The sequence below is a fragment of the Gamsiella multidivaricata genome (genome assembly GCF_025024155.1).
Source record: "Gamsiella multidivaricata strain RSA 2152 chromosome Unknown BC939scaffold_39, whole genome shotgun sequence".
Classification (NCBI taxonomy): domain Eukaryota; kingdom Fungi; phylum Mortierellomycota; class Mortierellomycetes; order Mortierellales; family Mortierellaceae; genus Gamsiella; species Gamsiella multidivaricata.
The window spans coordinates 228,433-254,039 of NW_026251747.1; the positions used below are offsets into that span (position 1 = coordinate 228,433).

General features: G+C 48.3%; 8 protein-coding genes across 8 annotated transcripts; 5 read left to right on the forward strand and 3 right to left on the reverse strand.

Annotated features, from left to right (window-relative positions):
* Window positions 1-531: 531 nt before the first annotated feature.
* BC939DRAFT_453995 (uncharacterized protein) lies at window positions 532-1,307 on the reverse strand. The gene has a single exon (XM_051556008.1). It carries the CDS (start codon window positions 1,081-1,083, stop codon window positions 808-810), a length of 276 nt encoding a protein of 91 aa, XP_051411463.1. The 5' UTR covers window positions 1,084-1,307; the 3' UTR covers window positions 532-807.
* Window positions 1,308-2,341: 1,034 nt separating this feature from the next.
* BC939DRAFT_453996 (uncharacterized protein) lies at window positions 2,342-2,836 on the forward strand. Its single transcript, XM_051556009.1, has one exon. It carries the CDS (start codon window positions 2,424-2,426, stop codon window positions 2,676-2,678), a length of 255 nt encoding a protein of 84 aa, XP_051411464.1. The 5' UTR covers window positions 2,342-2,423; the 3' UTR covers window positions 2,679-2,836.
* A 1,415-nt stretch (window positions 2,837-4,251) lies between these two features.
* Window positions 4,252-5,112, forward strand: BC939DRAFT_477850 (uncharacterized protein; the record flags this gene model as incomplete). Its single annotated transcript, XM_051558711.1, has 4 exons — window positions 4,252-4,284; window positions 4,399-4,744; window positions 4,898-4,968; window positions 5,050-5,112. The coding sequence occupies 4 exons, from the start codon at window positions 4,252-4,254 to the stop codon at window positions 5,110-5,112; spliced, it is 513 nt and encodes a 170-aa protein (XP_051411465.1).
* A 1,237-nt stretch (window positions 5,113-6,349) lies between these two features.
* Window positions 6,350-9,457, forward strand: BC939DRAFT_454001 (pre-mRNA splicing factor component-domain-containing protein). Its single transcript, XM_051556010.1, has 6 exons — window positions 6,350-6,469; window positions 6,577-6,696; window positions 6,821-7,118; window positions 7,220-8,314; window positions 8,405-8,811; window positions 8,937-9,457. Exons 1-6 carry the CDS (start codon window positions 6,413-6,415, stop codon window positions 9,390-9,392), a joined length of 2,433 nt encoding a protein of 810 aa, XP_051411466.1. The 5' UTR covers window positions 6,350-6,412; the 3' UTR covers window positions 9,393-9,457.
* Window positions 9,458-9,970: 513 nt separating this feature from the next.
* BC939DRAFT_385369 (ankyrin repeat-containing domain protein) lies at window positions 9,971-10,456 on the reverse strand (the record flags this gene model as incomplete). The annotated part of the gene is made up of 2 exons (XM_051551807.1): window positions 9,971-10,136; window positions 10,254-10,456. Coding segments are annotated over 2 exons (369 nt in total), but the record flags the coding sequence as incomplete, so codon positions are not given.
* A 7,867-nt stretch (window positions 10,457-18,323) lies between these two features.
* Window positions 18,324-19,151, forward strand: BC939DRAFT_503895 (uncharacterized protein; the record flags this gene model as incomplete). Its single annotated transcript, XM_051560456.1, has 3 exons — window positions 18,324-18,489; window positions 18,585-18,818; window positions 18,898-19,151. 3 exons carry the CDS (start codon window positions 18,324-18,326, stop codon window positions 19,149-19,151), a joined length of 654 nt encoding a protein of 217 aa, XP_051411468.1.
* Window positions 19,152-19,321: 170 nt separating this feature from the next.
* On the reverse strand, window positions 19,322-21,639 carry BC939DRAFT_424652 (Calcium/calmodulin dependent protein kinase). Its single transcript, XM_051553143.1, has 11 exons — window positions 21,497-21,639; window positions 21,217-21,388; window positions 21,056-21,094; window positions 20,841-20,971; window positions 20,670-20,739; window positions 20,522-20,581; window positions 20,358-20,423; window positions 20,231-20,248; window positions 20,024-20,136; window positions 19,778-19,922; window positions 19,322-19,665 (listed from the first exon to the last, which is right to left on the reverse strand). The coding sequence occupies exons 1-11, from the start codon at window positions 21,573-21,575 to the stop codon at window positions 19,512-19,514; spliced, it is 1,047 nt and encodes a 348-aa protein (XP_051411469.1). The 5' UTR covers window positions 21,576-21,639; the 3' UTR covers window positions 19,322-19,511.
* Window positions 21,640-22,795: 1,156 nt separating this feature from the next.
* Window positions 22,796-24,222, forward strand: BC939DRAFT_477854 (uncharacterized protein; the record flags this gene model as incomplete). Its single annotated transcript, XM_051558712.1, has 3 exons — window positions 22,796-23,723; window positions 23,811-24,009; window positions 24,180-24,222. The coding sequence occupies 3 exons, from the start codon at window positions 22,796-22,798 to the stop codon at window positions 24,220-24,222; spliced, it is 1,170 nt and encodes a 389-aa protein (XP_051411470.1).
* Window positions 24,223-25,607: the final 1,385 nt, after the last annotated feature.

A 25,607-nucleotide genomic window follows, 5' to 3' on the forward strand; every position in this document is an offset into this window, starting at 1 on the left:
AAAAGACACGCTGAGTACAGCATGCGCACACACATTCGTTCAAAATGAAAAACGTACCAGACAGCCCGCGTGGTTCCAAAAATAGCCCTTGATTGAATAAGAAGAGTTCCTATTAGCATCTATCAGCCTGGCGCATGCCATATCCGCGGCAAGACTGTGGGCTGAATACGTTCTTTATTTCCCACTCGTGTGGGCCAGGTTGTCTTATTCTCGTATCTCGTTCTGTCACCTCCAGGTACAGGAGATTGTAAATCGCGCTGGTATTCTCTTCATCCTTTTTTTTTTTTTTTTTTTTTTTTTGGCTCCCGCAACAAGTCGAGATGTAAAAACAAATGTAAAGTAAAACTAGTTTAGTTGGGGTCATTCCATTGCCGAGAAAGAGAGGGCGCCATGTGTGTTTTAATAATGAACTACTTTAATCAATTCATTCCTCGATGATATGGCTGTGCCCACAATTTAATCCATTTGCGCGCGCTTTTTTTATACCGCTTTTGAGTTTTGAACAGCCTTGCTTTTTGAATGTTGTGTTCCTTCTATTTCCCCCTCCCTGCTTGCGTCAACGGACTTTTTTTTTTATCCACAATCTAGCTCTTCCGCTTCTGCCTAGAAGAGAACAGACAGACAACAGCAACAACGATGGTCTACCCCTGCTTGTTCGTTTAGTTTACCAACAAACACCTCGTCACAGCCAAATATGATGCCTTGCTTAGTTGAGAGCACCCTTTTTTCTGTGCAAGACAGAAATCGCGGATTTTTTTGGTGCGGTACACATAGAACCCATTCAATCCCACTCTATCTTTCTCTCTCTCACTCTCTTTCTCGATCGCGTCTAACTTGGGAGCGATCCATGATTAGTCTTCTGCTAAAAAAGCGGGCATATATGTATGAGAGCTGGGCTCTGTACTCATGACCACGATCGTAGGACGATGTGCTGGTTTGGATGTGTTGGTGAGCACTATTACGGGAGAAAATAAAAAAAACGTGGAATGGCTCTGTCTTCATACAATTTTTAGGACTATCGAACGCGATCTGGAACCTCCGACTCTCTCTTTCTTTTTCTCTTCGGACTCGGTATAGCGCCATCACAACTGAGAAGAATGAGGGCGGTGTAACATCAAACGAAAAACACGGTTACGTGTGTCTTTTTTTTTTCTTTTTTTTACGCGCTCACAACCATCAACACTTCTCGGGTCCTCAAGTGGATCAATACACAGATCGAATGAGAGCGGGAAAGGAAAATAAAATATATGAAGGGAACAGCACCAACATTGGACTAGCCTAACCTTGCTATGTATTTTAATAAAGAGCGGCATGTCGATGAGGGCTACTCCGCCGTAACATACTATGATTCAGTAAAGACGACTGCAGCTGCTAGCAAGGCCGCCCAAATAGCGACAGGATAGGCTAATGAGATGAGAAGAGGAGGGATAAAGTGCCGCACAGATGATCAAGTACATGCACTCAAATACCACATCAAGAGTACCTTGTACGCATCTATTACATTCCTGTTTTTAGCGCGTTTCGTTGTTTTTTCTCTCGCTTCTGTGATTATGAGTGCTCCATACCCCTTAGGTCAAGCATCAGTATATCTTGTTATCGTCGAACAACGCGACGGAGAAGCCGGTTTATCCAGAATGTTCGTTTTTTCTTTTTTGTTACCGGAGACCTTGGCCAGATAAATGGAATGAGTAGTAAAGACTAGAGATAGGGAAACCGGAGCGGTACTGAGATATTGTAGTTTTTCTCTATGTCTGTAGATTACCTTTTTTTTTTTTTTTTTTTTTGCAGTTGATGCACAGCGTTATTTTTCGCTATCCTTATAACCCAATTTCATTAATCTATTCATTCACCCACAAAAAAAAAATCCTGAGCTGAGGGAAAAATGTTAATGAGAAAAAGCCTTGAGGCGCATCATTGAACACACAGGTCCTTAGTGCAAGTGTCGGGAGAATATAGTCGAATAATGAATTGTGCCACTTGATCAATCCTTCCTTGACGGCAGTCTCATTCGTAACGCGTGGAAGAAGAGTATAGTACAGTGGTAAATCTACATCGTTTTGTATCTTATTTCCACATGCAAAGACTGGATAAGTTACTCCAATGTAGGTAGTTCTTGCCCTGGTTCTAAGCCGAAGCCGGGCCGGCGGAGAAAAATTGGATGCAAAACGCCATTTTGTTTTATTATGTCAGCTCCTTCGATTCATTTTCATTTTAGTCATAAAGCTCCGGTGCGATGGTCTTCGTAGCCAAGACGCGCCCGCTACAAGATGTGCAGTTGTTGCTGGAGATGATCGCCGAATATTGCTGTTTTTGGGAGTATCTGGTACAGACGTATGTTTTCGTAGCATCATAATACACACAAAGAAAAAAGCTATCAGCTCGCTTTGTTCAAGTGGTAACAGTGGCGGAAGACCTGGGTCAGAATGTCTGCGCCTTGTCCTGTGCATAGAGGAGGATGGAGATTACATTTCATATTTCAAATATGGTATTCTATGATCGTCCTCATCTTGGCTGTAGCGGTCTCTTACATATACCTTTTCTCGTATGCGTCTGTGAAAAATGGCATCAAGTGGTTCGGTAGGTCGGAAATGCAGGTGTATCGCAACTGGACATGTGTTTGTATGATTTCCTGTTTGTTCTTTCGTATCGTTCGAAGCGTCGCATCCCATGTTGCGTGAGCGTTGAGGTCGATGATGGAAGGTGCGCTGGCTGAAACCGTTAATGGAAATAGTGAAGTTTATCCAAGTAGACTAGTCCAGATCCCTGGCATTTCTACCCTTGCCTATCTCGCTTCACTACCTTTCCTCCGGCTCGAGCTCACCTCTCATTAGGTCCCTTGCTCCTCTGGCCGCCTCTGTCGAGGTACGTCTTTTCACTCAGCGGAAAGAGGAATGTGTGTTTGTCTTTTGTTTACGCGACGGAGATAGCGATGGACTCGTTGGCGCTTCTTGCAACCATCGCGTACTGTCGTAGGGCATCATGTAAAATCTATGGTCTTCCTTTGAACGGCTTCTCTCCCTTGGCCCCCATGTTTGCTTCACTTGGAGACAATCAAAGTTGACAATCCTCTTCGGACCGTGCACTTGTTCTTCCCGTTGCTTATTCTCAATGTACCTCCATGTCACCATATAGTTAGCATTCTGCTAAAACTCGTCTCTCTCGTCCCTATATTTCCTACGAGCTGGCGCTGTTTCACATCCCTCTTCATCGCTAACAAGAATCCTGCTCCAGTTCCCTGATCTCTGGTAAGTGCCATTTGTTTTTACTCTAAATGATCTAATTTGTTTTTAACGTACCTTCTTTTTATAAACGGACGACCACAAAGCCAGGATCGCATACAGGCTTTTTGTGTCTGCATCGTCCCGATTCCGGCAAGGTGTCGATTTTTCCAGATGTGGAGACTGCATGGATTCAAGGAGAATCGGATAGATCATCTGGTGTATATTTTGACACATTCGGCAAGATAAATAGCGAGGTCCATTTACAATACGCTGCGAATTTAAGCGACGATCTCAGGAAGCAACTTTTGGACGAGTTCAACATCTGGAAAACAGACAAGGCATCGCAATTCTGGCTTAACCACCGCGCCGATTTGCGGCAATAAAAACAGCGACCACATTGGTCGAATGATCGGAGCCATATGCAGAAGAGGCCATTCTTTACAATGCAGCAACAGTGCGTAGCACATTGGATACGCGCAGCAGTGTGTCCACTTCAGGTTCAGGTGTCGTAACTATGTCTTAAGCCGATGTGAACTTGATCGATGAGGTGAATAAGGGTTCTGAAGGTGAGGCGATTGTTAAGGCAGACAGATATATTGTAGGTAAGAACGCAGGATTTATATCGTCAGATGCGCGTGTTTTAATTTACTTCGTGTTTTGTTGACTCTACTCTAGAAACGGATCTCACACAAGCAGCCACTTCATCACTTCACCCTCAACGTCTCCAGAATTGCCATCACCTAGCCCGCCCAATACGGCAACAGCGGCAACAGCAGCTACAGCAGCTACAGGGTCCTCGAATCTAACGTTACCAACAGCAGCGCCAGGACCGGGTGATTCATCTGAGATTGATAATGACGAGAGAGCAGAGCTTTTGGCGAACATAAACCAAGCGCGCCATGTCGATTGTGATGAGGTAAGTTGAGGTACATATATCGTGTTCGTCGCGTAGCGCTACAAAAATGTATGCCCTTCTATTATTGCCTTGTCATTTTGAGCTACAGTGGAAGTTCAAGGACAATTTCCTGACATGCCTGTTCCAGGAATATTAAAGGGTGTCCGTGTAAGAAATCTGTCTAGCCATATCACTTGACACGATGCGATGAGCGAAATAGGTATAGGACGTTCATACGATCATGTCGAGCACATACTGCACGTAAATTTAAAGAGAGTGTAGTTACAGGAGAAATATGTCAATAGGGTTCCTGGTCGGTCTCTTCTAAAAAACAATCTTCTCCTGCAACAACACTTGTCGACGCACGCTACATTAAATTCGCTCCCGCATACTCGTCCCAAGCCTTATACCGCACCCGTTTGGTATACTCTTCCACTGTTAATCATCCCCAGTATCGCTAGCAAGAGTAAAGACGGGACATTTACGGTCGAACCTCTGCACCCCAAGTTCGCCAAAGTGTTCTTACTAAACCGTGTCGACTACCTCCGTCCTCCCAAGAACTATATTGTATCACAAGCGTTTCTCTTGTGCTCCTGTCCGCCTTGCGAACGCAGCAAGCGTCAACAAGGTAATAATCATGGTCCCATAATCGAATACGAAGGATCAAGAACAGTACCCCTCGATGGCCGTTGGTTTATGCACAAGAGTCAAGGCAGATTCCTTTTGATTTAACTGATCCCTAATCTGAGTGTGCCGTCGCATCCTCTATTATTGTAGATAGATAGTATTTGTTCCCTGTCTTTCTGCTTTGTGAAGGAACAAGGCCCTTTCCTCGATCCAAAAGACCTCTTTGTAAGTGCGCTTTGTCTCTGAAGCTCTTATTGTTCCTGTCAGTGCTTCTTCAACTTAATTCTACTCGATATTCTTATGTAGTCAATGTTCACAGACTCTGGCCCCAGGCCCGATCCACCCCTGCCCTTTTTACTTCGTTTCTAATCGTATTTTACCGTTAATTAGAGTTTTATTGACGCGTAGTAGCTTTATTGAGCAACATATCCACAAACAGTACTTTTACACGATATAGAGCTACTACACCATGCCGTCTGTCACGATTCGGAAAGCCTTTCTCGACAACGGTAATAATCCCGCACCACTGCTCCAGGTAGTGTATACCAGCGGCACGTTCATGCCACTGAGAAGCAAGCTCAGAGGGATATATCTCCTGGAAAAAGTTGGATCTTTCACAGTTCTAACAACGATTTCCTTGATCCCTACGCTCCTTATTACGCTACTCACACTTCCCGTTGCTGAGATATGTTCGCTACAACTTTGAGTGTGGTGAACATCTCTTTCGGTTTTGAGAAAGCTTCGATTGCTTACTTTCAGCTCGTTTTATGTTGTAGGAGGATCTGAGGCGAATTTTCGTGGGTGGTCTCAATCATCGGAAGAGATCATGGAGCTACAAGGATATTCAAAACGCCAAGAAGAGGTTGATCTAATTATTGGCTGGCTCCCCGGCAACTACCTGACAAATTATCAACATATCCATTACGTGTGCAACCCATTATTGTTCTATCCCTTGTGCTGTTCTCTGGAGTATATTGCGTGATCTGCATCATTATCAGAGGCCCCTCGCACTTGAATAAACTTGGAGATGGGAGTTTTTTGCCTTCCTCTCATATGTTTTTATGCTTCCCCGTGATCCCGCAAGGCGTCGAGTAGGCAATGTTGCGGTTGTAGATCCCCGGTCCTCCTCTATGGCTCCGTTCCTGAAGAGCATCCTGATGTTTCTCGGGCCGGTGCATCTAAACAGGGAAATGTAGAGGCGTGCATGTGAAATGACCAAGTTGATAGGGTAGAGATTGACATGCTAAGGAGTCTGGCTAAAAATGCAGAAATTACGGCACAGAGTATCAACATGGGGCCCCGCACCGCAGTACTGACTCTGGCACCAATTATGGTACTGCGCAGATCGGACGGGGTGCGGTGCTTTAAATCGGTATGACCGTAATTCATGAAAACCCTTGGTGTTCTTCCCTATATCCTAGCTGGTATACACTCTCGCATTTGTCTTGCCACCAAATCCACTTCCCTTGCCACCAATTCCTGTACTCCTGTTTTAAGGCCACCAACTCCTATTATTCACTCTTCTTGCGTATTTTTTGAATTCGGTGACGTCATAGTCGCCTTAATTGGCGCGTTCTGATCTGGTTGCAGCATCTCTCTGTTAGCATTCTTTTGTCCTCCTCCACTTTACACTGCTGCTGTCGCCTGTCGAAACTATCCATTCTTCGCCATGCGTATTATCATCAAGGGAGGTGTCTGGAAGAACACCGAGGATGAGATCCTTAAGGTACTGTACCCGCATTTCTGCTTAATGCCCTCTGATCACTGGGTTTTTTTCTTTAGTTTCTACTTTTCACCACTATACTAACAAACAGCTTTGTTCAAATACACTAGGCCGCTGTCAGTAAATATGGAAAGAACCAGTGGTCCCGTATCTCCTCCTTGCTTGTCCGGAAGACCGCTAGTCAGTGCAAGGCGCGATGGATGGAATGGCTCGACCCTAGTATTCGGAAGGTATGGACCGACTGCAAGGCCTAGTCGTGCCTTAAAAATCTGGGGGTTTCTTTGGTCCTGGGTAAGCACGCTTGCACGGTACTAACCCTTCGTGTGCTTTTCTCATGTTCGCTTATGGAATTAGACTGAATGGTCAAAGGAAGAGGATGAGCGTTTGTTGCATCTCGCAAAGTTGATGCCAACTCAATGGAGAACGATTGCACCCATTGTCGGAAGGACTGCCTCGCAGTGTCTGGAGCGGTATCAGAAGCTCTTGGACGATGCAGAGCAGCAGGCAGAATCAGAGCTGGGACTAACAGGTGTACAAGGAGGCGACTCAGGGCCCAGTGCAGACGACGTCAGACGCTTGAGGCCCGGCGAGATTGACCCTGATCCAGAGACGAAGCCTGCACGACCTGATCCCGTTGATATGGACGAAGACGGTAATGCTGCGGCTTGGGCGTTTTTCGATGCTGCTGGCTATAACTGTTGATTCATTGCCCACGTTAGTCTAACATCGTTTTTTTTTTTTTTTTTTTTGTAGAGAAGGAGATGCTTTCAGAAGCACGTGCTCGTCTCGCGAACACGCAGGGTAAAAAGGCTAAGAGAAAGGCTCGTGAGAGGCAGCTGGAGGAAGCTCGTCGTTTAGCAACCCTCCAAAAGAAGCGTGAACTCAAGGCAGCGGGAATCGAATTGAAGCAGAGGAAAAAGAAGAAGGGTATGGATTACAACGCCGATATTCCCTTTGAAGCCAAACCTGCCCCTGGTTTCTATGACACGACTGAGGAGTTGAAGCGCGAGTCGACGAAGAGATTGACCAATGTTCGTTTGGAGCAGTTGGACGGCAAACGCAGAGCAGATGTTGAAGAAGAAGAGCGCAAGAAGGATTCCAAGCGTGCCAAGTTGAAGAAGGAATCGGGAGAGGCCCAGACATCTCAAAGTCAGGCACAGCTCAGAAAGCTTCAGGCGGCTGAGCAAGATGGCATTTTACGTCGAAAGAAGTTGGTTCTCCCAGCACCTCACGTCGGCGAAGCAGAGCTGGAGGAGATTCTGAAGATCGGCAGTGTGGCTGAAGATGCCAAGGCACTTGCGGATGAGAGCGACATTGAAGCAACAAAGAATTTGATTGGCGCTTATAAGTCTACAGGCACCGACCTTCCCACCCGCACACCACGCGCCTCAGTAACACAGGACTCGCTCATGATCGAGGCTATGAACCAACGCGCCATGCTGCACCAGCAGACGCCGCTTTTGGGAGGCGAGACCCCGCAGTACAGTCTCAAGGAGGGAACAGGATATGACGGCATCACACCTCGTCACAGCGCTATCGAAACTCCCAACCCATACCTGCAGACACCTCGCGCTGGACCTGGCGCGACACCGATGAGGACACCACTTCGTGACCAGTTGAGCATCAACCGAGGCGCTATTGATATGGTGTCGACACCCCGCGAGGAGAAGATGCGCCAATCTCAACTCAAGAACCAGCTGATTAGTGGGTTGAAGAACTTGCCGACCCCAAGCAACAAGTTTACATTGATCATGCCCGAGGAACTCGAGGCGGAATCGGCGGAGAAGATGATCGAGGAGGATGCAGCGGAGATTGCGAAGCGCAGGAAAGAGGCCCTTGAAGCTGAAGGTAACACAAACAATGCCTGCTTGCGTCTTTTTTTTTTTTTTTAATCGATCTGACATCATTTTATTTGTTTTCTTCTGAATCCGACAATAGAGCAAGCGCGTCTGCGACGTAGAAGCCAGGCTGTTCAAAGAGATTTACCCCGCCCTACAACCTTCCGACCACAACCGGAGGAAAACATAGCAGCATCTTCAGACAGTCCCTTGGCAGTCGCAGAGCGTCTTATTCAGGAGGAAATGGCACGTTTGATCACCTATGACGCTGTTGCCTATCCACCGGTCGGATCAAAAGTTGCAGGAAGCACACAGAATGCTGTGTCACTGGAGGATCTTTCGGACGATTATCTGTCATTGGCAAGGACTGAGGTGGATCAGGAGCTGTCCGGACCTGAGGCCAAGGAAAGATACGAGGTGTTCGCCGCTGAATTCGATCAGGCCTGGGATGAGATTCAGAAGGAGATCAAGGAGCTTCAGCAGATCGGCCTAGCTCATCAGTTCACTGTAAGTGATTTATGATGCGCATGTTTTCCGCTACTAATGATATTTCTTTTATTTTGATTTGAGATGACATGACACGACATGACTTGAACTGATTTCTTTTCTCCTTTAAACAAAAAATGCAATAGGATAAGCGTGCGCTGATGACAAAGCAGGCAACAAAGGCCAGCAAGTTGGAGAAACGGATGGGCGTGACCCTTGGAGGATACCAGGCTCGTTCCCAGGCACTGGCGACTCAGTTGTTGACTGCGCATGAGGATCTCCAGAGCTCGGAGCTCGAGCTGGCGAGTTTCAAGAACTTGAGGATCATGGAGGAAGCCGCTGTGGGGACGAGACTGGAGGCGCTTAATCAGGAGGTTGTGCATCTGAGCAGTCGGGAGTCGTTCCTGCAGCAGAAGTGGGATGGTCTGAACCGGGAGAGGCAGGACATTCTAGAGAGGATCGAGAAATTGCACCAGGTCCAGCAGCAGCGACAGCAGCAGGGGGTCCAAACGGATAAAGAGGAAAAGGCACCGACTTCAGCAGAGACAGTGAATCAAGATAATGATGATGAGGATATCGGACCTCAGCCGATGCAGGAGTAAGACCAGGCACTGTGTAATTGTATCTAAACTACTAAAGAGTAAAAAGTAAACCCCTTTTGGTTGACATTGAAAGCTGTGTGGTGCATTTTGGCGAGAAAGGAAAGGAAATGCTTTATTACGGTATTGGTACAATGGTTATTATAATTTTACTTGTGCGAATGGCTGCTCGTGGTTGGCGAGACGTTATTATATCCCCCTCCCATGCCTACAGTCTGCATATGAATCGGCTGCCCAACACTCTCGAGGAACTCGAGTGCAACCTGCGTCTGATCAATCGTCTTCATATCCGGGGTCCTTTGAACACGAAGGACACAGTCCTGGGCTAGCTGGATCCTCCTGAGCTTGCCTTCCTTGCCCTGCCAATCCGAGAGCGTGTTCTTGAACAGGGGCTTCGCAGACTTGTCGGGCCCATCGGCCTTGGAGCAGAGTTCATTGGCCCTCTTGATCGACTCGGGTGCGGAGGACAACAGATCATTCTCCAACAGGAACCATGCACTCATGACCCTCAAGTTCTCGGCAGCTACACCGAGGGCATTGCGCTTGCTTCCGTTCTTGAGTCCCGGATCGGCGCCGTAGAGCAACAGCATCTGGACAATCTCCTCGTTATCCATCTTCTCCAGCACAAGATGCAGCGGCGTCGACTTGCGCCAGTCACGCGCATTCACGTCCGAGTTTTTCTTCAGCAGCAGCTCCATGACCGGCGCAGGCTCCTTACTGTGCATAATTGCATAGTGTAACGGTGTCCTCTGGTACTGGTGATCCATGACCCTGGCCTGGGCTCCGTACTTGAACAGATATCTCATCGAGTCAATCAGGACTTTGGTCGACACAATATGCGTGTTCAACAACAACACCATCAACGGCGTACGCTTCTTCGCATCTCGACTGTTACAGTCCGCACCCGCGCGGGTCAAGAACTGAATAGCCTCCACGGGGTTCGAGTACTGCTCGCAAATAAAATGAAGCACTGTCGTACCATTATGATCGCCCCGATCCAAAGCGGCGCCATGCTGGATCAACACCTTCATGGTCTCAATCGGGTTTCGGGACCGAGCCGCCACCAGGATCGGCGTCGGGTGGGGCCAAAACCCATTCGAGTCATGGATCAACTGTGGAAGCGACTTCAACATCCGCTCGATCATCGCAATATCTGACTGTGTCACCGCCGAAAAGAAATCCGAGGGTTCGTACTGGTTCAGGTTCTTGTATGGGTCCGCAAGGCTGTAAAAGTTATCCAGTTGTACTCGAGGCTTCTGACTGGTCGGCGCAGATCCTGTGGGTGTAGCCGTCGCAGTTGACGCCGTGGAGTTCGACGCCGCAGAGACTTGTGTGTTCGCGGGCGAGGTCGAGAGCGATGTGCCGTTAGTCGCCGTCGATGACGAAGCCTCCTTCAAGGGCTGTACCTGAGGTCGCTGCTCACGGGCTTCCGATATCGATCGCGCCTCCGCCAACGCATCCTCTTCTTCAAATGTCTGTTTAACTTGACCTAAGTAGTCAAATGACATTTGTAAGTTTTACACAATTCACTTCTTTCTAATAAACATAAATATTATATCAAGCGGCCCCCATAATATTCAAAAGGCACTTACTCTTGGATGCTGCCCAAACAGATCCGTCCGTAATCGGGAAACCATTGCTTGCACGATGAGCTGTTCCTGACGAGGGTGGCAGCGCAAACGCAGGCGAGCCAGGTCTGGCATTCGAGGGCGTCAAGTGTGGGCTGTGGATGATCCTGTTGTTGTGATGATCAGGCGTAGGCGAGTGAGCAGGTCGGAGACTGGGGCTGCCTAGCAAGCGGCTGTTCCTACGCAAGTCAGGACTTTGTGCACGCTGCATATGCAACTGGCTTGGTGGGACAATGTTATTGTTTGGGTTCGGAACATAAACATCCGACGCTTTCTTCGCTGCTGTTGCCTGCTGCTGCTGCTGCTGTTGTTGTTGTTGTTGTTGTTGTTGCTGCTGCTCTACCTTAAACGACAGGTCAATCAGACCCGAATGCTTCTGTTGAGTCAAGAATGATATGGGTCGGAAATCTCTACGGTTGGCTGTTGGGGTGGTGCCTACAGACGAAGGTGCAGTCGAGTTGGACGATGAAGGCGATCCAGTAGGTGAGGAGCCGTCTGACGACGGTGACGATGGTGACGACGGAAGAGGTGAAGTCGGACTCTGTTCTTCCGGCGTCTGCTTCTTGTTCCAGTGTGGTGGACTCAAGGGCGTAACGACGGGGAAGCCCATGGGGATTTGCCTGGCTGGAGTTGGACGGGTAGTGTCTGAGACGGTTGCCGATGGCGATGCAGCGTCTCCCTTTGACGGATTGTAGCTGGTGAAGGGAACATACGAACCGAGTGCCGCAGGGTTCCTGGGCGCTGTCGAAGCAGGTGCTGATGCTGGAGGTCCATGATCGCTAGGGGTGGGTGCGCGCGCTGATGCAGGTGGGGGTCCTGGTGGAGGCTTCGGGATAGGTCCTAGCGACGGCGATGGAGCAGCTCTAACTGGGGGCGGTCCCAAAGGAGGCGATATCGTCTTGGACGCACGCAGTACCTGGTTATTGCGTACTTTTGGTGGCGAAACAACTCTAGGACGGTTTGAAGGCGGCGAGATGACCCTTGGAGAGTTCGAGTGGCCAGCAACTGGACCTGGGGGTGGAGGCGGCGCACCATGAGGAGGGGGTGAAATGGTGGGGATGTTCCTGATCGATCCCATGTTTAGCTTGCTGACCACAGACACCATCGAGATGCCGTTTGAGAGTGCCAGGGCTGCTGTCTCTGGCAGCTTGTTCATAGACGGGTCAATTGATGCAGAGGCCACCGGGGGCAAGTTGTCCTTCGAGGGCGATGTGTTAGGCGAAAATGACAGTGCGTTGAATGAGGGCAGTGGTGGCAAAAACTGAGGGCCAGGAGCAGTTGACTCGGAAGCTGCAGATGCTGGTGTAGTGGCCGAGGAGTTTGCATCGCCGCCAGCGCTCGAGTTGTCCTGTTGCTGTCCCTGAACCTGGCCCTCTCCTTGGCCTCTGCTCGTCGATGATTCTGTTGAACCCTCTGGTGTTATGGGCGCGTTGATGGCACCGTTGGGTATAGCATCAAGGATGGTTGGGCTGTCGAGGCCCAACTGAGGGCCATTCGCTGGTGCTGCTTTGTTGTTGGTGTTGGTATTTTTGTTAGCGCCCTGGGCTGTTTTGGTGTTGCCGTTCCTGTTGGCATCTGCTTGTGTGACACCATTTGCCTTGTTATCCTTTGCTAATGGTTCGCCCAGAAAAGACACCGGTACGCCGGATCGAATTGGTAAAGATGGAACAGCCTGCTGTACCAAAGGCGCCATGCCCTGTCCAAAGGATTGACGGACACCGGGTCGAAGCAGCATTGGTGGTGAAGCTGGCCGCACATAATTGGTATTCTCAGGTGAGGACTGTAATGCTGACTCGGTCTCGTACGGAAACATCGTGCTAGGTGCGACCATTGAGTCGCTTGACAGTGGGCGGGCGGGTCTCGGCGATCTGGGCCGGAGTGCTGCTGGCCGTGGGTTGATCTGCTCAGATGCCAGCAGCTCAACAAGCTCGGAGAGCACAATGTCCATCTGTGGCCTGTTCTGCGGTAGTCCATCCCAGCAGCGCCTGTAGAGCATCTCATACTCGACCGCGGTCCCTGGCACAGTCTTCTCGCGGACTCCTGCAATGATGTTAACGGCCAGCATCACATCCTGCAATTGCGCCTCGAAGGGAATCACGCAACTCGATAACTCCCACAGAATGACACCTAAGCTGTAGATGTCGCACTTGGCATTGTAGGTAATGGTCGGGTTCTGCATCCGCTCTGGTGCGACGTAGGGGACAACGCCAAAGAGTCCAGCCTTTGTAGTGTAGATGGTTTTGTTGACAGACTTGCTGAGTCCAAAGTCTGTGATCAGCGCCTTCCCGTCCGTGTCGATAAGGATGTTGCGTGAATGCAGGTCGGTGTGGAAGATGTTTTCACGGTGGATAAAGTCGAGTCCGCTAGCGACCTCCCAGGCAAGTCTGTACTTTGTCAGCCAGGAAATGGAGACGTTCTGGGTCTCGAGAAAGTCCTGTAGACAGCCGTTCTCTGCAAACTGCATGACAATGCAGGTGTCGTGGGTGAGCGGGTGTTTCGTGATACCAAAGAACTTTACAATGTAGTTGGAGTCGTGGACCTGCTTGTGCATCTTGAGCTGTTGTCGGATATCCAAGATGGCGTATGAATGTTAATTCGGCACAGGTAGACAGCAGCAAATCATGACAAACGACAACACGTACAAGACGGAGATATAACAACAATGCTGCACGTCGCCCAATTGTTTCCGATATTGCTGAGCATCCGAATGGGAAGAAGGGAGAGGGAAAGGAAGGAGAATGAGTGGAGGAGAACGAGGCGAGCGAAGATCTATCATATGCGTTGTATCTTGATGCTCTCGCTCTACCTCCCACTCTTAATTGCATTACCCTGATTCCCGAGGAATGGGGGGGGGGGGGGGAGTTATTCCATAGTACCAGCTGGACAAAGGAGTTTTTTTGTTTGAAAAGGCTACTCTCCCATAGAAGAAAGCATGGCACAGCACACGCATGACGAATGGGCGTTGACAGGAAGAACTCTCTTTTTCCCCTCCTTTGATTACACCGCCCTACGCCCCACAACAGATACATGAAAATACAAAGGAAAGAAAGAGAGAAAGGAACGATCCCATTGATCAATTGAACATCGGGCTCCTGTTCTTGTTCTTGTTCATACCTCTTTGATAAGGTCGTTGGTATTGTGTTGCTCCTTGATGGCGACGTGCATGTTCCTCCAGGCACCGAGATGAATCGTCCCTGAGCCGCCCTTGGCGACATTGTATTTGACCTTGCTGATCTCTGAGAAGGGAATCAGGCGGACGTGCTTGTCCTTGACGGCGTTCTTGAGCCATTCCTCTGCTCGGTTGTTCTTTTTCATTTGCGCACTGGCGGACCTATCGTTCACCATGGCTGGTTATATGTGTGAGGGGAAGTTGGGGTGGAATGACGGAGGAGGGGATTGTGTGAGAGGGAGGGTGCGTGTAAGAGTGGAGGTGATGACCGTTTGCAGATGAGCAAAGGCTTAGGGGATGAAAAGAAAGAGGACACAGGTTGGAGAAGACAGGATTGGGATGGCAATGGTGAAATGAAGAGAGGAGGGAAAAAGAGAGGGAGAGAGGGAAAGGGAGAGAGACGAGAGTGCGATATATGGAGTGCCGAGGGAGTTGTTTTGGCGTACAAAAAAATTGACTGAGGACTTGGGGGCGAGGGCTGAGTGAGAAGTAAGAGGAAGCAACCGAAAGGACGCAACGACGTCAAGTCAAGTCAAAAAAAAGACGAAGAAGAAGAAGAAGAATGTCCAGATGGAGCTGTGTAGAGGTGTGAAATAAGACGAGGGGGGACAGGAAAGAGATTGGGAAAGAGGGAAAGAGAGAAGAGGGACAGGGTGCGGTGCATGAACCAGATGAGAGTATATACTTCGACAACATATCAAATACCATGCCAAACATCTATGTACATAGTCAGCGCCTGTGGCCATGTCTCTGCAGAACCACTGGGCCAGCAGGGAGTCAATCCTCTCCTACTCTCCTTCTCCGTACTCCTTTTCATTAATACAACGAGCATGTCATGGCAGAGCAGAACAACGGCAGATTGAGAAAAAAAAGAAAAAAAAAACGCGCACTCTTACCTGTTCCTTTTTGTTTCCCATCCTCTCTTATCATTGACACGTCCATTTTACTTGTTCACATCTTCTCCAGCGGATTATAGACTACAGAGCTCGATTTGAACTGGGAGGGAAGAAGGATCGCATCGATAATCGTGTTGACTGCTCGCTCTGCATGCATGCAATTTCCTTTTTTTCAAGAAAGACAAACAGGGCTCTCTCCTAACCGCCCTACAGTTTAGTCCGCATGTAATTTGTTGACTTCTTCGCTCAGGTATGCCGCTCGCGCGCTGTCATCGTTGCGGCATCTCCGACCACAACCTATCCTTTGTTGTCCTACACTGCATTTCTGCACCATTGTCTTCTCATCCTACAACTATCTCTGCAGCAACAAAAAAAAAAAAAAAAAAAAGGTACGCGTGCGCTTGTGTACGAGGTGTTCTTAACCATAACCCTGCACTTTCATCTGTGCTCTGGCGCAGCGTCATAATACCCATTTTTCCATGAATAGGCACCGAAAGATGCATGTTTCGCTCACGCATAATTGCCGTTCGAGCAGTCAGACGGAGAAGACACGCAATGGGCATCAAACGGAGAAGACACGCAATGGGCATCAAACGAAAGGACTACTAGCCAATGGATCTTGTTCGCCTGTCATCCATGGGACCAATCCGTGGTAAAACGAAAAGCGTTTGGCTCAATCCTGCTCTCGCAATGAACTACTAGGAATTGTGCCTGATCTACCAATCATCATGGCCCTGCATTAATCGTTCAAAGGTGATATTTAGGATTATTTCTTCACGTCCTAGCCATTTATATCCTTTCTATGCAAACCACAAACGGCTCATTTTTCACAAAGCAAAAAATCAAAATACGACCCTCTGTCCTCATCCATTCCGCCTTTCCTCAGGAAGGTGATTAGGGGACGATAAGTTGTGTTCCCATCATGGTTTGTGATGTTGCACTGTTTTTGTTTATCGATGCTTGCCTTGCTGCAGTTGTAAATAACAGCTTCGCCTCTCCTTCGCGGCTCTTCTCCAAGGCATCATTCTGGCTTCGTCAGGTGTGTCAATGCGCTAGAACCAAAAGAAAACAACGATAGCTTCTAGGACGCGTCTAGGCTGAGTCTGGACACTGGCGCAAATCAAGGTTCATAAAATAGGAATCTTTCATATGCTGACTATTCCCTCGCGCTTCCATCTTAAGCGTCCGCTGCATGTTTACCGCACGACGTCTGTACATGTGAAGGCACATTTTTTCTCATCCCATCCTACTCCTGGCAATTGATCAATTGGGTGAGTAGTAAGCCGCACTCAGTACCTGTGCATGGATCTCATTGGCATCTGCACCTTGACACTCATGCTCTCGGCTCTCATATCTTTGAACATATGCAGCCGTATATTCTGAGAGCATAATGTGTCGCACTACCTTCTACGATTTATACCTGGGTATTGAGATCAGAGCAATATCATGCAGCGTCGCCTCATGAGCATAAAGAGGTAGCCACATCCTCGTGTTCCCATTGCACTCTACTTGTCCAATCCCTGCCTATGGCTCTCTTTGTTGTTGGTTTGCCCTGTGCCTTTTCCATTCTGCATGTATTTTTTTCCTAGGCGCTTTCATTTGTGCCACCAAAACAACTGGAAGTCCCCGTCTGGCTGCTCATTCAATTTGTGCTACTACCGCCTGAATACACAAACCAGCAGCAGGTACAGCATTCACCAGTCAATTGTACCTGAACCCGTGTGAAAGCGAAAGCTCGAAGGTAGACTAGAATGAATGCTCTCTGTTGGGTGATCGGGTGTACTTCAATGTAAAGTACAGCAATAGGGACGCGCAATGCAATTAACAATAATGCCTTTAAGCGCTACTTAGCGATCCAGGAGATCCCAAGATGGCTTGTAATTATTAGAAAGAGGTTTATGTTCATTTATTGTTTTTCTCTAATGTATTGCTCTCCACAAGAAGAGAGTACAGCGTGTGGAGGCGCGTACGGTCCATCTTATTTAAAGAGTGTATCACGCTAGCGCTGGCTATATTCATTGCAGAGCAATGCTTTATTATTTTATGTTCCCATGAGCTATGGTGGTTTCTTTGCTAATCCACCATTGTTCTCAGGGGAACGTTCATAGGACGATTCCATTTACCTAATAGTCCCTTCCGGCGCGTGCTATCGCTGCTTTATATTGAAACTCGAAAACAAAGGCATGTTCTCCAGCCTGGCTTGGACCGCCCTGATTGGAGGGCTATTGTGCTAATCTTTCAACGTCTATAGCATACTCAGTTTTTGCTTAGCCCAGCTTTACAATAAAAATGCCGTCTAGGGCAATACAATACAGCGCTCCTGCCCATTACAACTTGCATCCCCTTCCGTTGCTCTGCCTTTGCCAGTCTCTTTGCATGTTTCTCTCAGTCAACATTACTTATTGACCCGTCGAACAATGACATTGACTGAATCAGCGCTCTCGAAGGTGCCCATTGTTGGCGCTGATCTCTATGGGATCATGGTTTGAACCCTTCTAGAATGGGCAGGCATTCCCTCCGACATTTATGAGCGGGCCCTAGAGGTCAGACCTACCGGTGAGTTCCCATATTGACCTTCAGATATGGTGCCAACCTTAATCGACTTAAGCAATTGCGCTAACACCTTCTTGGAATTGCTTCATGTAGAGGGTTTTGCCATGGCACTCAATACCAATGTCCTGCCTGCTTTCGTTTTAAAGCCATTCAAGGGTGTAGCCATCTACGACGGAGATCTCATTGCCATGGCGGCCATTGAAGCACCAAGAAAGAGCCAATCACAGCATGACTCTCCTTATCCTATCAAACATGTACAGATTGCTGCTCTCACGGCGTCCTCTCGAGCGACTTCGCCTCGGCAAAAAAAAAAAAAAAAAAAAAAGGACTTTGACCAGGTAAAATGCAGAAGGCATGATCGTCTACTATGTAAACAGTCAGAGCACAGGGGAGACATTCTCATTGGTGCAGGCGGTACGTGTAACAAGGTTCGACACGATGGATAAGGGCAAAGAGTGTTTTGCTAGAGTCAGACATGGAGAGGCTGAGAGTCGGGCAGGTGTGCATAGTCGGAACACCAAAGTCATTCTAGTATAGAAGATTTAAGCGCGCTATCCAACGAAGGACACAATTGTTTTTTTGCCAGCAATTTGCAGTAGCACGCATGTGCATCACGAGCACCGCTTGATCTTATGAAAACACAAGAGGTTTTACACCGATCGTTAGGTTGTTAACGCGAGGGCTAAACATGTCGCATACTGGACTTCAGTCAAAGAAGAAGCCTTGTGTCTACTCACCATCGCGCCTTCGCAGCCTGCACTTCATGAATCCGGTCCGGATCTCGGACCAGGATCGTCTGGCCAATATCCTGTACCATTGCCCAAACCTTGTGGAGCTCCGACTGGGAAGGAACGGTATCTTCAGGATGCAGCCGGAGCTCAGCCTATCAATCGCATCGTTGAAGCGCTTGCAGGTCCCTCATCTGTTTGGCTTCCGTGACAAGACGTAGTCAGGGACCTGCTGCACAATGTCAAGGCCGCAACTGAGGTGCCCAGAGAGCTGGTCCCGATGAACTGTCTCTTCGATATACATGAGCTACAGGAGACAGTCCAGACGTTCGCAAGCACGCTCGAAGTTCTGGTGCTTGACAAGGTCTATTCGTGTCTCGATGGACATACACATACCACCTTGGGTCTACGGCCTGTTTCCACAAGTAGTTTGGATGACTCTTCCTCTACCAAGAGTTATCTGATTCCATCCTCTCTCCTCCGCAAGGACGGCTTGTTCTCGCAATTGACGCAACTTGAAGGCATCTATGTCAGAAGCGTCGCTCGGGTTCCTGTCTCAGATCCTGCCACGACTTCCCCCTACCCATCTGGGTCTCTCCACAGGCATGCACGGGCTCTTCAAGTTCGTCAACTATGAGACTCTGCGCTCCGTTTTTGTAGAAAAGATGGGCTCCATGGACCTCAAGTCGCTTTGGGATGCACTGCCGAACTCCCAAGTTGAATCGCTATCCATGAGGAACCTTGATGATGCCAACAAGGTTCCCAGCTATCTAAGAAGGTTTCCTTGAAGCGTGTATGGATCGGATGGATGGATGCTGCTTCCCAGGGCGCCTTCCCTTGGGCTAAGCGACCCAGCCTCCTTGGGTGCAAGTCCAAGTAATGACGACGACGATATCAGCTCGGCAGATGCACTCGGACGCGTTAAAAAGTACCGCGTCTACGACTATATCTATTTACGCTACCATTTGATGATCGAAATGGAGTAGGGTCTTTATATTTCATTGTAGACACCGGAATCGACCAACGACCAATACATAAATAGTACTATTTACAGGGAACGCAGGAGAGGCTGAAATTGCAGGCATATACTGAAGTTCCCTTCCCCCAACTCTCGGTAGACGCTCCTTCGCCTAATGTGCAGTCGTCTATTACGCAACCGACTTTTGCTCCTGCTGCTCCTGATGCTCCAGTGTCGAAGGGGATACCAAAGGGCTGGATTTGCTGGCGTCTATGCTGGTGCGAGTCATCGTACGCAGACGGTTGGCAGCAGCGACGGCACGAACAGTTTTCTTGAACATTCTCCTAAAAAAAAAAAAAACGATAAGCGGGTGTTTTCTATACTACCGTTGAAAGGAACCCGCAGGCTGACGCCCTAGGGCGTCGAACTTAGTGAGTACAGAGAGTGAAAACATACTTTGCGTTGAATCCCTCCTTGACGTTGTCCAAGAGATCCACATCGGTTCCGGTCTCAGTTGTGATCCATTTGTGCCGAAGTGCCTCCGTGGCCGTCAGTCGCTTCTCGGGATGAGCGCGGAGCAAACATTTGATGAAGTCGCGCGCTATCAGGAAATTATAGGAACCGGGTATCAGCAAGGATGGTTTTCAATGGAAATCCAGTGAACTATGCCAAAAAAAAAAAAAAAAAAATCCCAGGCTGTACCTTCAATAGAGACATCCCTCCAGTAGCGCTCGTGGAAAACAACGTTGCATCTTGCAATCTCGGCAACAAGTTGTTGATCATTCTCAGCTTGAAAAGGCGCATAGCCGCAAAGACTGAAATAGAACAAGAAGTCAAAGTAGTGTGTTAATAGGCATGATCGTTTCCCTGATGATGAGCACTTGCTTGTGTCTTTAAGGGTGAACTTACAGAGTGTACGTGATAACACTGTGTTCAGGTTCCGGTACAGTTCCAAGAAGATAGTAAAAATAAGTGGTTAATCGACTGCCTTCCTGGATGGTACAGTCATCAGCGTGCCAGGCTCACACCAACATACCCAATGCTCCACATATCGACTGGCTTTCCATGACCCTTGCGAAGCAACACTTCAGGAGCAGCATATCTAAAAAATAGCGAGAAACAATCGGAACTTGATAAGTTTTCAGCTAGGCTGTGCACGACTTGGTTATATCCATTGGATTATCAGTTAGGGAACATTACCCGTAGCTGCCGCACATGGTGGTTAAGACTTGATCTTCCGAGTCCATGATCTTGGAAATGCTATTGAAGGAGAAGGAGCATATTAAACGCTGGACGTATGGAGATGCCTCCAAAATAGGTAGACAAATATCCCAGTTCAGAAGCCTACCCAAAATCCACGATCATCAATTTGGAGTCGGGGGTGTTGTCCTCGTAAAGCAGATTTTCGGGCTTAAGATCTAGATGCATTAGCGTGCAGAAAATGGGGGGTGAGACAGCTATTCATGATGTACGGAATCAGATGGAGCAGAGCCGGTCATTGAGACTGAAGGTCCCGTACCTCTGTGGACGACATTCTTGCTGTGAAGATACTCAATGGCCTCGATGACCTCCTTCATGATTGTGGCAGCATTATTCTCAGTAAAGCGGCCCTGCTCACAAATCCTGTCGAACAACTCGCCGCCAGTGGCACTGCAAAACACACGCGTTAAAAACACATCCTTCTTAAGAGATCCATGAGCAACATGGCTACAATGAATCGAAAGACTCGCTTACAGGTCGAATACCAAGTAGTACTTGTCACGGCTTTCAAACCTGCGAAAGAGAAGCAGATTGAGCGGAAAAACGGGCATTTTGATTAATACTACTAGTGCAGCAATTGAGCGCTAGTGCAACAGCCAACAACAGGCAGGCACCTCCGCTAAAAAAAGACATACCAGTCTAAGAAGTTAACGATGTTGGGATGACTCAGGTTCTTGAGGACACTAATCTCTTTCTCGACCATGTCCTCATGACCCTTTACGGTCTTCTTGAGGATAATCTTGACAGCCACGTCTTTTCCCAGGTCGAGAGCCTTTGCCTTCTTGACTGTTCCATATGTTCCGGTGCCTTTTTTCAATTAGGTTGAGAAATGCGCTGGTTAGAAGCGTGCTGTATTGTCGGGTGAAGGATAGCATTCCTCGCTGCGTGTAACGAAGTTGGGTGAGATGGCATTACCAAGATCGCGTCCGAATTCATAGTGCTTTTTGCGCTCGTAGGTGGGAGGCTGAAGATGAAGGATGCTGGAGATGTTCATACTGCGAATGTAGGATTGAGAGAGCTATTGAAATGGCGAAGGTGGGCGAGGTGTGATAAAGAGAGGCAAGAGGCGAGGCCAATTGTACACGGTAAAGCTTTTCGTGCGCCCTTTGGTGCTCCGATGGCCTTTCACCGCGCCTCACTCAAATCCCTGACCCCGCGGACAAAAATCAAAGCACAGCTGTGTAGCAAAGTCCATAAGACAAGAGGGCACCACACCCAACAGGCTTCACGCCCTACAGGCTCCACACGAACGATTCCTGGTTCTCTCTCTCTCTTCTCTCTCTTCTCTCTCTTCTGGATAATTCTTCCGCCTACATTTTCTATTTGATTGAAGGTAAGGCGTGGCTGCCATAGTAAGTGCGATAAACCTTAATCAATATAGAAGTGTGACATTTCTAATAACGCACACTAATCTCCGTTCGCTTTCGATGACAGTGACCTTGGCAAGTTGAATATGCCTGCTCGTAGGCAGCTGTGGGTCATCCAGTCAAAATACTCAGTATTTATGGATACTTGCAATGATATGCAGTTGTCATCACTGTCATGGGTTTGATCGCTAGCTCCGATGTTGCTGTCTCCTTGACACAGTCTCTTCAAGATCATTTTAGTACACTAAAAAATGAAGTGGGCGATGCACGCACTAACTTACTTGACACCAATTGGCGTAATCAGGCTGCGTATGCAAGTGATACTAATAAGAGCTGGTAAAGAGTAGTAGACGCATACTTTTGTTATTCACTTCCGAGGCACGGCTCTAAGGGGTGCATTCAGTCGATACATAGAGTCTGGAGGAGCGCCGTGACCATGCGCCAGGAACCGTAATGGCCGTGGTCATTTGTTTGAATCGGAGAGGGAGGGGCTACACTCTTGTCCAAACCCTGGAAAGCAAGTTGTTTGTCTAGCCTCTGTCATCCTGCTTTCTAAGCCTATACCCAAGGTACGTGCACATTCCTTTGGCTTCACATTGCCCTCTCACTCCTTTTCGATTGCATTTGCCTCCCTGATGCCATTCTTTTCTCTCCCTACTGCTTTTATTCCCAGCTTTGACTTCTTTCCTGTCTCTTTTTCCCTATCTCACTACCTTCCTGGCCTTTCCTTTAAAAGCAACACACAGTGAGATAGAGAGGAAAACGCCGATAGACTTAGCCAGCCAGTCAGTCAGTCAGTCAGTCAGTTAGTCAGTTAGAGAATCCTTAGTGGCATCAGGTCAGCGATATGGAAACTGGATCACACACAACCCCATCAGGAACCGTACTGGGAACCCTCAAGTCGATAGCCGAACTGGTATCTGCAGACGGCCACCAGCTAGCCTCATTCCCAACAGCAAATCTCAAGGACGCGACCCACTACGGCTACTTTCTTGGAGTTGAGAAGACACCCCAGAATCTACTCTTTGGAAACACCATCATCATCTCGTTTCTACTCCAGCCTGTCATCTTCTATACGGTTTGGTTCTTGCGCTCGTCCCTAACCAAGAACCGGAAGGGCCTGGCATGGGTCCTGACGTTCTTCTGCGCCACTGTCCTCTTCGTAACGACCTTATTCGAATTCGGATACTTGCGGACAACCCTGTGGTCACTTCTCGGCTGGGAGCAGCAGGGATCAGATGCGGCAACAACGACAGTATTTACACACTGGGTACCAACCTTCCATGAATGGGTGTTCCAACTCGGCACCAGCACCAATGGCAGTTCGTCCTCAACAAGTACTGTCACCTTCTCTACCCTACCTTTGTATCTTACAGACTTGGAATCTGCTAGGCACTTGCTGCTCAGCCCACAGTTGTACAAGGACCTTGCAGGCGAGTACCTCCGTTGGTTTATTACCCTGCCTATCTTCTCGCTCTCTCCACTGAAGCCTACGCATGTGTATTCCGTGACAGCGCCTTATTACTTGGGAGGCGGGGGGCGGCTGCTTTTCTCGCTCGAGAACTTTCCTCGTGAGTCATGGTTCTCGTCGGTGATGTGTGGGTACTTTACTGGATATTGCGCGGGCGACCTTCTACTGGGCCAGATCCACTACAGGGAACATGTCGGTCTGACCTCCGGCTGGGTTCATCATATCCTTTACAGTTGGCTGACCTACCAGTGCGCCAAGCACAATCTACTCTCGGAATTCTTGATTGCTGGAGGTCCATTGGAATGTAAGTCTTTTGATATTTTTGTCATATTGAAATGAAAGAGTTTTCGACTGGACGCGAAAACTCATCACTCCTTGGTTTCCTGTATAGTGCCGACTATGTTCCTGGCCGCAGGATTCATATTCCCCTATCTGCGCGAGGATTTCTGGTTTCCAACATCATTCTTGTTGGTTCGGATCTTCTACGTCGCGTTCATGTGGCACGAGGTCCATTTCAATTTCCCCACACCCACCGGAGGATCGGGCATCTATTTTGCTGCATTGATGCTGCATGTCAATTGGCTCTCAAGGTACATCCAGGGCTGGAAGCGCCGCATGAGCAGAGCACGTAGGGCAAAAGAGGAAATGGCGGCGGAAGCTTTGAAGCAAAAGCAGATAGGATTGCAGAGCGCGACAAGTGGAAAGGTGAATGGAAGCAGGCTTGGGAATAGAGACCCCATTGAGGCTGTGAATTCTGCAGAATCGATCGATACTGCGACTTTGGTTACAACTTCCAGAAGTAAGAGGACTTTTCAACTACGCGTCAAGCAGGGTGACTAATACCTTTTAAACTAGCTTTTTTGTTTGGGCACTTTTCTATCGTCGCCACATTGCTATATGTCAGGTGTCCTGTTGAAGGATGTATACATTGGTAATAAACCTTTACAAGATGGGATATCGTCTTCTCCTGTGCATGGTCTACCGCCATATGCGCACGTAATCGCTATTCTCGCTCAGTGTCCTCCTCCAACCTTGTAACCATGACTAGGATATGGCTATCTTCAACTGCTTCTCGATTCTGCCATACCATCGAGTTATATAAATATAAAAAAAAGCCAACCTCTCTCGATCGCCTAATGCGAAAGACGGCGGACCAAATGATGCACTTCAGCACCAGAAAGCAGCAGGCTTAACTCAGGTTTGGCTCATGACAATACTGACAAGATTATGCACAGGCCATGTTTAAACTACAAAATAAAGCAACTATTCTATGGACTGCCAGAATGTGATGTGGTTCTCATGATGCTCTCAACATCTCCCCCTCCCCTCTCTCCCCTTTTTTTGTTCCTTTTTGCCTCGGCAAGTAATAACTGCGAATGCTTTTCTTTATTCCGCCTTCCCGATCGCGGTTCACCAAGAACAATTCACTTGCCGAGCGGAAAAAAAGAGAATAGCAAATAGTGCGAAACACAACCCTGTGAAACGCATCTCTGCAAAATGCGTTCCTCCTCTCGACCAAGAACGCTAGAATCTAGTTCCGTTTTTTTTCCCGTGGACACTCTGTCTCTTGTCGTTTCAGACCGAAGCGGGATGCCAGCGTTGCACAATGATCGATGTTGTAACTGAGCATTACGGAGCCCCAACAAACAGATCGGAATGCTGCCAGGACATTTGCTGCTTCTGTTTTTGCTCAGATCGTGGCTGTTTTAGATTACATGCATCGAGAGCATATCGCGACCCCTACTCTTTCTGCCTGCCATCCTTTGTAGCATGGACTTATCCTGTCTTGCGCCATCGCTCGGGGCGCCCTAGGTGCCAAGAGACGAGAAAAGATATAATGCGCGAGAAACAGCTTTGAGGAAACTGTAGACTAGTGACAGAAAAATTCCTGAATTTGAAGGAGCTAGGGTAGGGGAAGGTATTAGGTAGGACTAGAGTTTACGCTTGTGTGTAACATCCCAGGCCTGTGCATCACCCGCAGAAGCATTATTGCGTCCCTTGTGCTTTAAAAACACTCAGGGGGGAGGACACGAGGGGAAGAGAAGGAAGATGAGGAAAGGAAGAGATGGCAGGGAAGAGCATGCATAGCGTAGTTTCTATACGCGATTCATAGATTAATAAGGCAAGTGTGCGGTCCCTGAGGATGCGAGGGCGGTTGATGGGTTCTTCAGATGCAGGAAGCCCTTTG